General features: G+C 41.1%; 1 protein-coding gene across 2 annotated transcripts in view; it reads left to right on the top strand.

Moving 5' to 3' along the window:
* The first annotated feature begins 2,201 nt into the window (after positions 1-2,201).
* The window catches only part of cacna1ia (calcium voltage-gated channel subunit alpha1 Ia), a 164,514-nt gene continuing 152,392 nt past the window's right edge, over positions 2,202-14,323 (top strand). The window contains exons 1-2 of one of the 2 annotated variants that reach the window (XM_056242614.1): positions 2,202-2,375; positions 7,716-7,849. In XM_056242614.1, the coding sequence (XP_056098589.1) occupies positions 2,286-2,375; positions 7,716-7,849 (224 nt within the window). In that variant the 5' untranslated portion in view covers positions 2,202-2,285. The remainder of the gene's footprint in view (positions 2,376-7,715; positions 7,850-14,323) is intronic. The other variant, XM_056242613.1, reaches the window with a different exon arrangement.

Below are 14,323 nucleotides of genomic sequence, written 5' to 3'. Positions count from 1 at the left end.
GGAGAGGCCTGAAGATTTCACTCCAGCTAACAGGCCTGAGGGAGGAGGGGGTTTCAATGTGCTTCAATGTTCTGTGCTTTCACTGTGAAGGTTGTATTAATTGAGTGGCCCAATTCATGGATTATAATGTTTATTAATTTGTTGATGTTACATTGTACAGCTTATGAAAACCCCAAATTCAAAATTAGAATATTGTGAAAAGGTTTTCATAGCTGTAAGCCATAATCATCAAAATTATAACAAATAAAGGCTTGAAATATCTCACTTTACATGTCTATATAATATATTAGTTTCACCTTTTAAGTTGAATTACTGAAATACATTTTTCAAGTTTCACCTGTATACATCTAAAATCAATATTATGTTGTTTCATGATGATTGGTGAATATTTACAACAAGATTTGCTTTTGAGATTTATCATTATTAGTGGTGTTTGCTAAGGCATCAACCCCAAACACCGCTAATAATGGAACATATATCTGTAAAACTAATCTTGTTCCTGAATTTGAATAGGAAACATTAAATACTCACATAAATAAATCCGAAACCCTCAACATTAAACTTCAGCATGGAACGCATTCTGCTAGCAATCAGCAAACTACATTGCTACACTATCATTCAAAAGTTTGGGATTTTTTGATATTTTTAAAAAACAGTAATATTGTAAACTTTGTTTAAATTAACTTTTCTATTTTAATATATTTGTTTGTTTATTTTTTCTGTTGATGGTCAAGCTGAATTTTCAGTATCATTACTCCAGTCTTCAGTGTCACATGATCCTTCAGAAATCATTCTAATATGCCTATGTCACACTTCCTGCTTCCGGAAAGCGGAGTAGGGATTCAGAACTTCCGGTCAACAGTATTTCTCTATAAGGATTTAGATTATCAGCCATAATGTCTAAACCATCCGAGGTAGACTGACCACGAGCTATGAGGTTGTGAAACGAAGGTGTTTGCTCCTGTAGAAGCTATAAGTTCGTATGAAATCACCTTTGTTTTAAGGAAAACATGTTTTATCCGCGATCGTATGAAGAAAAAAAACTACACTACCCACAATCCTAAGCGTAGAAGCAACGTCTGCTGATTGGTCCAACTCGCTGTTACCATATAAACTTTTACCTTACTGGTGAACGGCTAGAGCTATAACATATTATCAAAGAATTTGCTGACTTTCTATCAGAGTTAGTACTGACTGCAGATAAAGTCCTAATTGTTGGTGATTTTAATATGTAGATAACGAAAAAGATGCATTGGGATTGGCATTTAAAGATATTCTTAACTCTATTGAAGTTAGACAACACATGTCAGGACCTACTCATTGTCGTAATCATACTCTAGATCTAATATTATCACATGGAATCAATGTTGATTCTATTGAAATTCTGCAGCAGAGCGATGACATCTCAGATCATTATCTAGTTTTGTGTAAACTTTAGTGGCAGAAGACCTATAACTTCTGCCACTAAAGATTGCTTTATTAATAATCTTCCTGATCAGTTTCATCATCTCAGCATCCTAGCTTAGAAGAACTCGATATTGTGACAGAAACTTTTAACTCTCTCTTTTCCAGCACTTTAGACACAGTTGCTCCGTTGCGCTTAAAGAAGATTAAAGAAAATAGTCCAACGCCGTGGACCAAATCTCTGCAAATCTCTCCGCAACCTGCCTGAAGTCACATATGACGATGTGGTTCGGATGGTAAATGAAAACTCTCAAGTGGAAACATCAAAACTGAGGATAGGGTACAAGTGTTGTTATAGCTCTAGCCACTTGGTCCAGCGGTATCTATCGGACTCCGCCATTGTAAAAAGCTAACCGGAAGAGCCGCATCCCTACTAAAAGACGTACTTCCAGTTTTAAATTTTTTTATGACATAGGCCTATATGATGATTTGCTCCTCAAAAACATTTTTTAAAACAGTTGTGCTGCTTAATACTTCTATGCAAATCATGATACATTTTCTTTAATGAATAGAAAGTTCAAAAGAACAGCATTTATTTGAAAATTAAATCATTATAAATGTATTTTATTTGTCACTTTTGATCAATATAATGTGTTTTTGTTGAGTAAACATTCATTAAAAAAATATGTACCGTATATATTACTGACTCCAACATTTCTGACAGTTCTGTACATAGCATATTGGTAGCAATTTTCCCACAGGTAAGCACCTTCTTCAGAAAATGAAAAAGTATATTTTTGTGTATTATTGCATTTACGTGTCTGCTGAAAAACATTAGCCTTAACATATGCTTCCTCACATGGTTCGAGCGCATCAGTATCATGGTGATCCTGCTGAACTGCGTCACTCTGGGAATGTACCAGCCCTGCGAGAACATCGACTGCACCTCAGAGCGCTGTCAGGTTCTACAGGTCAGTATGAACACATATAGTCCTGCACACAAACTAGCTCTTTTTCAAAACCTTGTTGGCAACCTACTAAGGCAGTATTGTAAATGCCATGGAACAAAATAGTCAGTCATTCTTTTTTCTTTTCTTTTTTGTTGCCTTGTAGGGGGAGGGGGGCTTTCATTGCACAGCTTAAACATGTACACACAAAATGTTTATGAAAATAGCAACAAAATTGCTATTAAAATGCCTCAAAATAGCAACGTGCCAACACACCTCGTTTTCAGACCAGCATGCCATTGCCGCACAAATAGGCGCAAATGCATTTGCTATGTAAACAACGTGGAGCAGGACGTGAAAATGATAACTGCGTTGGGCTGAAACTAGCTAAAGACACTTGCGTCGCTCCTGGCGTTGAGTGTATGATAGGGCCCCAAGTCTGCTTTCTTGTTACATGTCACGTGACGTGAGTGACAGTGGAACGCGGTAAATGAGGAAGAGAGAGGAGAGTGATCCGGATTTTTGACTGAGTCATTCGCTAGTCTCTGGCCCGATTGGGGAATTAATAGTGTTTTGTTTTACACTGTGTGAGTGTGACCAATAAGTTTGACTGATATAGCATCTTGGATTGTTGTAAAGTAAATAAGTGAACACGTGAATGCAGCGTAATCTGAATACAGGGAAATGCATGCAAGTGAATCGCCATCATTTAGAAAGAAGATCGCATTTATGTATGAATTGAGATCGCAATTTTTGGTTCGATTAATCGTGCAGCCCTAGAACTAATCCATTTGAGTCAGTTGTTTTCAATTAATTTGTATGATCCATTTGACAAAACTGTCATTTTTAAATGACTCTTTTGTGTTCAACTCAGTGACTCGATGATTAGATTAGAATCACTCATATGGGTTTTGAGCAACATGAAAGGGAGTAAATAACTTTCATATTCAGATATCAGACAAAATATATTCATATTTTCTTATCAATGTATGCAATATAAACACTCCCTTTATCTTATAAATAAAACAGGGCTCACGACACATCAATATGAGATGCATTTATTTGCTCCTGTTCTTGAAGGGATCATAGAGATGGTTGTAGGTTGGTGATTTTGACTTCTGTCTACACTACAGCCTCTGTTTGTGCAACACCCTCAGACATATTGCATCAGTATTCATAAGCCTTATGTTTACAATAATCAAGGCACAGACCAATTTGATTTGATGCAAAAGCTTACTGCATAGTTCACCCAAAAAAATAAATATTCTTTCATTATGTATGCACATTCTTGTCATTCCAAACCTGAATGACTTTCTTTCATCTGTAAAATATATTTGAATGTTTTGGCCATACAATGGAAGTCATTGGGGTCCAAACAGATAAAAACACTGAGACATTTTTCAAATATGGTCATCCTTTCTGCTGAAAAACATGAGTAATTTTCTTTTTTGGGTGAACTATCCCCTATATTTTTACAAGGATGAAACAAAGCGCTGTCATCTTATAGCCCTCTAGTCTGAAAGAAGAAAAGTTATCGAGATCTTCTCCTAATTACTAGGCTTTCCACCAATTTGAATTTGAGTTTTATTGCAATTCTCAATAACTTCCTACAGTGCATTGCCCAATTAAGAGATAATGCTGACTGTGCTGATGGCTTACCTTACATCTCTGGCTTACCTGTGGAAGTTGCATACGTTAAGGCAGGCCAGAGGCATCAGACAGCAGCTTTACCTTCTCATAGGTGCAGCTGAAATAGAGCGAGAACCATGACTCAATGTTTTATCAGCCAAGATGGCTGACAGTACTCCCTCAGTGAGCTCTCGCTGTTTAAAGCTGTACCTTTATTGTGTAAAAAGAGTTTTGAAGAGAGAAATGCAAATGAAGGTCTGCAATGCGATATTTCTCACATTAGCTTTTTGGATTGACTGCAAAACAAAAAGACGGGGTTGAAATGAAAACTGTGTGGGCAGGAACGAGAGTCTGTCTCTCTCCTACTTGCTGTGTGTGTACGGACTCGTATAGAGAGCCATATGTCATGTATGGCGTGTGGAAGAAGGTAGCTTTAGAGGAAGCATCCTCTTGGCGCCAGGATGTTTGCGTCCTCTGGTCCCACAGGGGATCTTAAACCAGTGCTGTTTTGTGCTCGCATGCACCGGTCGGTTTCAAACTCTCCGTTTCTCGTTCGGGCTGCCATCCAAATTGGCATCGCTGTACAATAGCCTCCTCCCTGTATCACACATACACACACTGTAGTGTGAAACAAAACCTGTATCAGCTCTACTTGGCAACTGGACATGCAAAGTGACTAAGAGCACAACGTAACAGACATTCTTTTTTTCTGCACACGTGTGCAAGAAAATTACACTTCTCACATCTCTATAATTGTCCCCGCAGAGTCGAACTTAAAAACTAAATGAGAGAAAGCCATTGATGAGGGTGATTGTGGCCTGACTGGTCTGTGTAATCAGTCATTGAAATCCCATCTATCTGTGGTGTCGTAATGAGAAAGCAGCAGGGCTTTGACAGCGACAATCACACGTCGTAGTGTTTGTAAGGAGCTAATTAACAGCCCTATTAAAGTCTGTGTACTCGCGCGACTCAATTGTTTATGAAAGAAACGCTTTCTTTCAAGTCGATCATCTGCTCTGATCGTCAGTCATCTCAGTGTCGGTTGGGAAATTAGATCTGGGGTGGGTCGTCCAGGGTCAGGTGAAGTGAACAGGCTGGGTAGTTGACTGGACTTCATAATCAATTGTTCATTTACACAAGGGTTCTTGAGGGACCTTTCGTTTCAGGCTCATTCAGCTTTTGACTTCTCTCAGGATCTCATTAGCTCTCATTGGCAGTCAGACATTGTTTTAGAAAAACTTTGCTGTGCAACACATAGCTAAGTATTTCGGTCACTATGTCCTTCCTAGAGCAAAATTAGCATTTTCATTCAGTCTGTCTGTTTTTGTTTTGTCCAGGTGTGTCTTATAATGTTATAATAAAGTCAGACAGGTGTGTCTGACTTTAGCTGCATAATTTCACACAGCTAAAGTCAGACCATTCTGTAATTGTCTTGAAATGATGCAATCTAATTTAAATATAAAACAACTTATCATTGGATCGTGATTAAAATGCAGTGGTTGTCTCTAGTGGTGCCCTCGACTAAAATTTTTCTAGTCGACTAGTAGTCGTTAATTTAAGCGATCAGTCGACTAATCGCATGTGTAGACTATATTAATATGCCAAATCATAATAATGAGCCTTTAATTGCCTATACATAGCCTAATCAGTGCTCAAGCGCACGCATAAAGCTTGCCACAGTCCACCGGCTAAAGTAATGATTATGAATGTGTCATGAAAAAACAGCAAGGAGACTGTCTGAAGTCTGAACATTTTAATAATTTATAGATAAACTAGTGTTTTCTGTGTTTTTGGCTGCAGTGATGAAGTTTACGATGCTGCCTCGTCATCTCCGCAATAGTGCATGCACCTATTTGCACGTTTCATAACATAATCTGAGAATATTTGTTTTCCATTTGAATCGGCTCATTTAAAAATAGAAATTTCAAGGCGGCAGAAAGCTCATCCTGATTGTTTTGTTTATTTACAAAAGCACAACGTTTAGTTATTGTAAGTGCACACAAATAAAATGAGTCAGTTTCGAATGACGTATTGGGCTAGTCTTGATGTAAGACCAAAAATGACGGAGTAATGTAAGTTAAATGCCAGTGATCACACCGGCGCCTACATGTCATTCAAGTGCTCTATACTTCAGCTTCCACACTCCGCACAAACACTTGGATATGCACCTAATAATAGTGTACATTTGTATATAGGTTAACGTTAGAGCAAGAAGCCATGTCAAGTTTCTACTACTTACATGTTTCAAATGATAAGCCATATTTGAGGTCGATGTCTTCCTGCACATACTGTAATTACTGTTAATGATCTGTCTCTCACGGCCACAAGGTGTTTTTTTTTTCTTTGACTAATTTTTGTTCGACTAATGCCGGGTGCACACTGATTTATAATAGTCCTTTACGATTGTTGCTTGTCAGACTGTACGAACATGATCATCGCTGTAAGCCATGTCACACTGTAAGATCTCAGTTGTCATTAATGTCAGACTGTACGACAGTCAAGACACGTTAAAAACGGACGCATGTTTTACATCATCAATCAATGACACGTACAGTGAAAGTGAGATGCATTACACGCGGGATTGAAATGGCGGCTACAAAGAAATCTCTAACGTTAATTTTAGTCATGGCTTGTCTTGAAAAACGAAGACAATTTGACGGTCGTCGTAGGAGAAGTCACACTGCAGGACTGTGAGTCAAATCTTCTGACACTGCCAGAATTTCGTCTGAGGAAAAATTTGATTGCAACGGTCATTAATCGGCTGTCGGTAAACATGTCAAACTAACGATCAAAGACTTCAGATTTTAGCCTAGGATCAGAGGAATCTTTTTGGATTAGCTAAATTTGTCTCAGACGGCCAAATCGCAGCCAAAATCGCACAGTGTGCACCCGGCTTAAGCCTTCATTAAGGGGCAGCCCTAGTTGTCTCTAATTTCAAAAGACTACAGATGTTTTTATTTATTCATCTTATTTTAAGGCAAGTTTGGCCTGTTATAGAGCAAATAAACAAAAAATAAATTTACTTCGTCAGCCGGTATCGGAATTGGCCAATTTGCTTTAAAAACCAAAAAATGGAATTGGCCATAAAAAAATCATGATTGGATCACAACCATTTTCATTTCTCTACAAAACGTGGTGTTTTTAAATAAAATAAATATTTTAATATGTACACATTGTAGTTGTGGTGCTCCTTAATTTCCGGTCCATGGGTGCATAATCTATCGTTGCATAAGTTAATATAATCTGTTCTCCTGTCTTGTCTGTCTTTTTGTCTATCTATTGTTCTCTTTTTCTATCTATCATTCTCTCTATATCGTTCTATTTGTCAGACAGTGACTTTCTGAGTTTCCTCTCTCCTGAAAAGCACTAGCCGTCTCTCATTTACAATAGGAATCACAATTGGTGGAAACAATATATCCTCACATTGTGTCTGCCGCTTGTTGATTCTGTGTCTGCCGCTTGCAAATTTATTTAATTTTTTATTTAAATAATTATTTGTTATTTTTTATCATTATCATTAAGAATTTATTTCATTTACAAATTGAAATTAAAAATGGGTGGTATTGGGGAAGCACATTCTCATTCTAGAGAGCATCTAATTGGACAAATATATGCAGTGTTTGTCAACTTTTGGGAATACACTATAATGATAGCTAAATAAGGACTCAAAGCCACAATACTCTAGATTTTTTTGTGTTATACAAGTGTCTTTATTGATCTCTCTCTGTCTTTTAGGCATTTGATGCATTTATCTACATTTTCTTTGCACTGGAGATGGTGGTGAAGATGGTGGCTCTAGGGATCTTTGGCCATCGCTGTTATCTTGGCGATACTTGGAACAGACTGGACTTTTTCATCGTCATGGCAGGGTAAGGGCACTTGTGTTTTCTTTCAACCTTCCCTGACATACCATTCATTGTAGCTGCAGGTGAATCAGGGGCTATAGTGACCCTATATATAGTGAGTGGGTTTATCTTTTCTAAGTAGAGACTTCTGCATTCTGTGAACTGTATTAACGAACATTTCAATTCAGTTGTTATGAGAAAATGGCTCATGTAGAATGACTAAATGTTTAGCCTATATTGTGAAGTTCATCTCCAAGAGACTTGTACTTCATGTTTACATCCAGAATGCCCTTGATGGGCTTTTCATGTGTTCTGTTGTACGTATGTCCTGGCCAAACCCTTCAGCTACAGTCCTTCTCTCACTTAGGTTGTGTACAAGCATCCTATGTGTTGTTTTGATGCTGTTTTCAAAATCTCCCAGTGTTTTCAGTGCCAAAAAGAGAAGTGAAAACTGCTATGAGAGTATTAATTTACCAAACTTTTCTGTATATTTCTCTGTGGAGGACATCAAAACAGAAAGGAGAAGCATTGGATCAACAGGACAGACCTGCTAGAGCTAGATAAACGTGTTGTAATTTGTTATATATACACATATTCTCTCTCTCTGGCAGACTATCCACACTTACAGGAAACAAACACTAGGGTTGGGAACCGAGAAGTGTTTTTTTCAAAAATACCGGAACCGTGCGAAATTCCTGAGTTTCGGTTCCGAAAACGGTTCTGATGCGATGTGTGGACGAAGTGCTGGGAGCTTATCCTTTAATAGCGACGTCTCACCACATGAATATTAAAATTGTAATGAATGCACTGTCCCTCGCACTATTCGTATAACAAGTTACATTTTTTTTTGCGTCAGATATCAACACAGAGAGAGAGAATAAAGACAGAGCTGCACCATTAATCTTTAAACAATCTCGATTCAAACACCCACGCGATCTTATTCCTAAATGACAAAAACTTCACACCGGGACATTCAAATCTGTTTGCGCTGTCGCTGACCCAGAGAGAGCAGTTCTACATGAAACAGCTAGCTTTACTTTCAGTCTTTTCAACAACACAGTATCGATATTTCTGTGTTAAAAATATTCAAATGATCACAGAAGTACTGAGATAAAAGTTTATAGTTCGAGAATAAACACTGATGTCTACTGTAGCAACCAAAACAGTTAATCACCTTTTGAAAGTCGCTTCAAATAACAAAAATTCGCTTCAGAATTTACAAAATGTATATAATGAGCGATTACATCATGAATGCCTTTTTTCAAAACGTGTTTTTGTCTTATCCTGAATCACTACGGTAAGGCTGTAATAAGCGTTTAGACTCGGACTACTTTACACTGGTCGGTTCGGCACTGCTGCGGAGTAGCCCAGTGCCTGCGTGCATAAACATAAACATAGAGAACTAGCTCCGGCTACAATGTTCTTCCGCAAGACGCATGCATTTCTGTTTATTAACTGCTAGAGCACTTTAATCCAGTAAGGAAACAAGTGAAGTTTTTATGAATCAATCATTCAAACCGATTTAAAAAATATTATGTTTCACCTGTCTGGATCTTACATGTGTGTTCAAGCATATTCTACTCCTTCTGAGAGGGTATTCCACTGCTGGAGATACAATAAGATATAGGAGAGGTCCCAAATTATCCTTGAGAATGCAATATTTTTTATTTTCCTTCAGAAAAAATTATTGCTAAATAATATGTTGCATTGTTGACATTGCCATTCTGTTAAACTCATTTGACAAGTATCAGAAATAAAACACAAAAAGGATTGTGTATTTTCCCCGTACTACTATTTGTATTAGTTGTTTTAATAATTTTTATTGAATGGGAACCGGAACCGGAACCGTAATCGTTTGGCGGAACCGGAATCGGAACCGGAACCGAAAAATTTCTTACGATTCCCAACCCTAACAAACACTCATAGGTTAAGAAGCTGAACAAATTGGAACACAGCCAATGTTATACAGGTTGTTAAGTTTGTATTATATACTACCTTAATTGGCCATGAGCAATGCTTCCCATAACAATATTTATTTCTCTTCATAGAGCACATTAAGCTTTTCTTTTCTACATGCATGTTAATTTGCATGTTAATTTGATTGCACATTTAAGTGTGTTTTTAAGTGCAATAGGGTAGTACAGGGTTTGTGTCAGTGAGCAGCCCTAGGCTGCTCTCAGGTTTGGCAGGATTCGCTGATTGAAAGATTAGACTCATTAGAACATGATGGGCATTAATGTGGCCTTGCCTAATGACAGACATTAGGGGCTGTTCACGCAGAATGCGTTTTTTCCATCCCAATGCTCTACTTTTCTATGTAAACGCACTAAAGGGACGTGTATTTAAAAATGAAATCCTGATGGGACATTTAACTAACGTAAAGTCATTTGTACTTTTTGAATGGTGGAATTTAAAAAAGCGCCAGAGCTCAACAAGTATGAAATATCACCCACGAGCAAATACAACACCATTAGTGCACATTTTAATGAGAACCTGTGACTTCCAGGCGACGAAGACATGTTTAACCAAGTAAAATCGAAATGTTTCTAAGTACCCCCTGAGGTACTTGCACACCTGGTTGGTAAACACTGGATTAGAAGCCCTGTTACGTCAAGTCCTCTACTGTGTGTGTTTTCTGTGTGGTGGGATGTCTGTGTTTTTGTGTGATATGTTCTAGCCGACTCTTGGCTAATCCTTCTGTTGTGTTGTGGGTGAAGTCAGTGAGGCTATCTCTAACTACACACCCAGATTACATGCCTCTTTCTCCCCATTTTCCCCTCCCTCCCTCTCTTTCTCTCTCACACACAGCCTCAGCTCAGATTGCCTTACTGCCTTTTTTTAGTCACTCTCTCTCTCTCTCTCTCTCTCTATCTGTTTTTTTCTCTCTTCCATCCCCACACCCACAGAAGAATCATCATTTTTGCAGTCTCATTTCACAAGATGCACACAAAAATACACACACACACACACACATATACACCCCACACATTAACACTAGAAGACGGTACATGAAAGTGAGGGAGATGAAGGGAGAACCGGAAAAAGAGGCTGCAGCAAAGTAGTGAACAATTAGAGAGAGGCTGCCCGTCGGCAGGTAGCTAATTACTCTCACAGACACACACTCTGATTGATGTGCACTGAAACAGCCAAGATCTCTCTCTCTCTCTCTCTCTCTCTCTCTCTCTCTCTCTCTCTCTCTCTCTCTCTCTCTCTCTCTCTCTCTCTCTCTCTCTCTCTCTCTCTCTCTCTCTCTCTCTCTCTTCATTCTGAGCCTCTGTTCATGATTTGCCTCTGTTTATTTATGTCTCTCCCGACAATACCTCACGTATGCTGTGACTTTTTTTCTTTCTTTACTTTGTCCCTCCCTCCATTGCTTTGGCACATTCCCTCACTGCTTGGCACAGCTTGGTTGATTTGTTATTCAATTATTCTGTTGAAGTTATACTAGACCCAGCTGAGGGGCCTGAGATATTGTAATGATTATATTTATGACATTTATCTGTCTGTACATTAATTTGTATATCCATCCATCCATCCATCATGTCATCTCTAATTTTAGTATTAGTGTTCATTTTGTCAGCTATTTATTAATTTAGTCTTAGTCCTCTGTCAAATGTACTTTTTAGTTTATATTTAGTCAACATTGTCCTTTTTTTTTGTCTAGTTTTAGTCAATGAAAACACTTTCGTTATGCTGCATAATAGTTAAACTGATAATGATTATTTTGCTCAAAATTATAAACGCAATGATTTCATCAGGTTTGAGCGATCTCTCCCGTCTCACTAGACTGTTACCCTTTCAACCAGAGCAACAGAGGGAGCTCATGAAAAGAAAACGTCTCTGGTTACTGGTGTAACCTATGTTCTCTGAATAGGGAACGAGACACTGCGTAGCTTAGGACGCAGTGGGAACGCCCTCTGGGTGTGCCGATTGTCTGAAGCCCTTATAGAATCACGCCAATTCATTGGCTGATGGCGCGGGCGCCGCCCCGACGCTCTTGCGTCGTCACATTATATTAGTGCGCGCACGCCATCTGCTCCTCAGATTTCTCTGCCGAAAAAGGAGCTTTTCGGCAGCGCAAGGAGCTTGGCAGCGAACGCAGCGTCTCGTTCCCTATTCAGAGAACATAGGTTACACCAGTAACCAGAGACGTTCTCTTTCATAGGTTTACTCAACGCTGCGTAGCTTAGGACGCAGTGGGAACGAAATACCAAACTCGCCAAGCTAAGCGCTGCCGTAACTAGTACAAAGACCAGATAACTCACACGACTGGTTCAAGCAGATAAAACTTGGGAACCTGGAGTCATGTCAAGATCCAAACTATAGAATCTGACAAAAGTGTGCGGAGAGGACCAGCCTGCCGCTACACAAATGTCTTCCAGGAGGGCACCTCTAAAAAGTGCTTGAGAGGAAGCCACGCCTCTGGTGGAATGTGCCCTGATGCTAAGAGGTGAAGGCAGACCGCGCACCTCATATGCCAGTGAAATAGCCTCTGTAACCCAGTGGGAAATTCTCTGCTTTGATGCGGCAAGCCCGCGGCGGCCAGCACCAAAACATACCAAGAGCTGGTTGGATTTTCTCCAACCGCCAGAGCGATCCACGTATAACTTCAATGCTCGGACAGGGCAGAGCAAATTAAGCTTCTTGTCCTCCTCAGAGACAAAAGGAGGAGGATGGAAAGAGTGAAGGTTAACAACCTGAGACCGGAATGCTGTTGACAATACTTTGGGCACATATCCCGGTTTCGGTCTCAAAGTCACCCTGACAAGACCAGGAGCGAAGTCTATACAAGTCTTGCTAACAGAAAGAGCTTGTAAATCCCCCACCCGCTTCAAAGAAGCCAAGGCTAACAAAAGAGTAACCTTGAGAGTCAGAATCCGCTCTGGAGCTGGCTCAAAGGGAGCTTCCGTTAAGCCCTCCAGGACGACCGACAGGTCCCAAGAGGGAATTCCAGGGGAGCGTACTGGTTTCAGGCGCCTAACCCCACGCATAAATGCTGAGACTAACCTCAATTTACCTAGGGGGATCTCATCCGACTCCCTATGAGCGGCAATAGCAGCAACATATACTCTCAGAGTAGTAGCGGCCGCTCCAGAAGCAAACTTCTCCTGTAGGAATTCCAGCACTGAACCGACTGGGCAGCTGACTGGGTCCGTAGCGTGTGTCGAACACCACGACTCAAAAACCCTCCACTTGGAGGAATATAACCTTCTCGTGGAAGGGGCTCTTGCACTCGCAATGGTCTCCTGGACGTCAGCGGGAAGACCAAAGCTCAAAGCTAGCGGCCTCTGATGGGCCATACGCATAACTTCCAAATTTCGGGGCGAGGATGCCATATCCTGCCCTGAAGCTGGGACAGCAGATCCTCCCTGACTGGAATCTCCCAAGGGGGAAGTTCCAGAAGAGGAACCAGCTCCGAGAACCACGGCTGGGAGGGCCAGAATGGGGCTATAAGTAGGAGACGGGCTCCGCTCTCCCTCACTCTGGACAGAACTGCCTGGATCAACTTGACAGGCGGGAATGCATAAAGTTTCTGCATTGGCCACGGGTGGGCGAACGCATCTATCCCCAATGGTGCTGGGGGGCTCAGGGAGAACCAAAGTGGGCATTGGGACGACTCCTGTGATGCAAAGAGGTCCACCTCTGCTTTTCCGAACACTTCCCAAATCAGGGCAACTGTTCGGCGGTTCAACATCCATTCCCCCGACCTGAGCTTCTGCCTCGACAGAAAATCTGCTGCGAGGTTCAGGATCCCAGGAACATGGACTGCCCTCAGTGAAAGGAACTTGCCCTGAGACCACAGGAGAAGGTGGCGCGCATGCCTGTCCAGGGTGCGCGACCGTGATCCCCCCTGTCGGTTTACATGAGACACTACCACCATATTGTCTGTTCTGACAATGACATGGTGTCCTTCGAGAAAGGGGAGAAAGTGAAGAAGGGCCAGGGAAACAGCTCTCAGCTCCAAGCTGTTTATGTGCCAAGAGAGAGTCTCTCCAGTCCAGACCCCACATGCTGGCCTGCCCTCGAAAACCGCACCCCAGCCGGTCAGAGAGGCGTCCGTCGTAACCATTTGGCGACGGAAAACTGCACCCATGTCGACCCCTTTCCGAAGGAAGAGAGGGTCCCGCCAAATTGAAAGGGCGCGGAAGCAACTGCGCGACACCTTCAACAGGCGAAGAGCCGGTCCTGTGGACCGGGCACCTGAGAGTTTCATCCACCACAGAAACGGTCTCATGTGGAGCAACCCTAGGGGAAGCACAGGGGATGCTGCGGCCATGAGACCCAGAAGCCTGCGGCAAGTGCCCACAGAAACACGATGGCCGAGCGTGAAGCGAGCCAAACATGTCAAAAGACTGGAAATCCGGGCAGGAGCCAAACGGGCCTGCATCAGAACGGAATCCAGGCGCACCCCTAAGAAAACTGTGCTTTGAGTTGGGGTAAGAACACTCTTCTCCGTGTTCAACCTCAAGCCGAGAGACTGAATGTGACGGAGGACAA

The sequence above is a fragment of the Rhinichthys klamathensis genome, unplaced genomic scaffold (genome assembly GCF_029890125.1).
Source record: "Rhinichthys klamathensis goyatoka isolate OS25496 unplaced genomic scaffold, OSU_Roscu_1.1 h1tg000733l_1, whole genome shotgun sequence".
Classification (NCBI taxonomy): Eukaryota; Metazoa; Chordata; class Actinopteri; order Cypriniformes; family Leuciscidae; genus Rhinichthys; species Rhinichthys klamathensis.
Note: the sequence above shows the minus strand (reverse complement) of the source record. Positions and strands in the feature narration are given on the sequence as shown.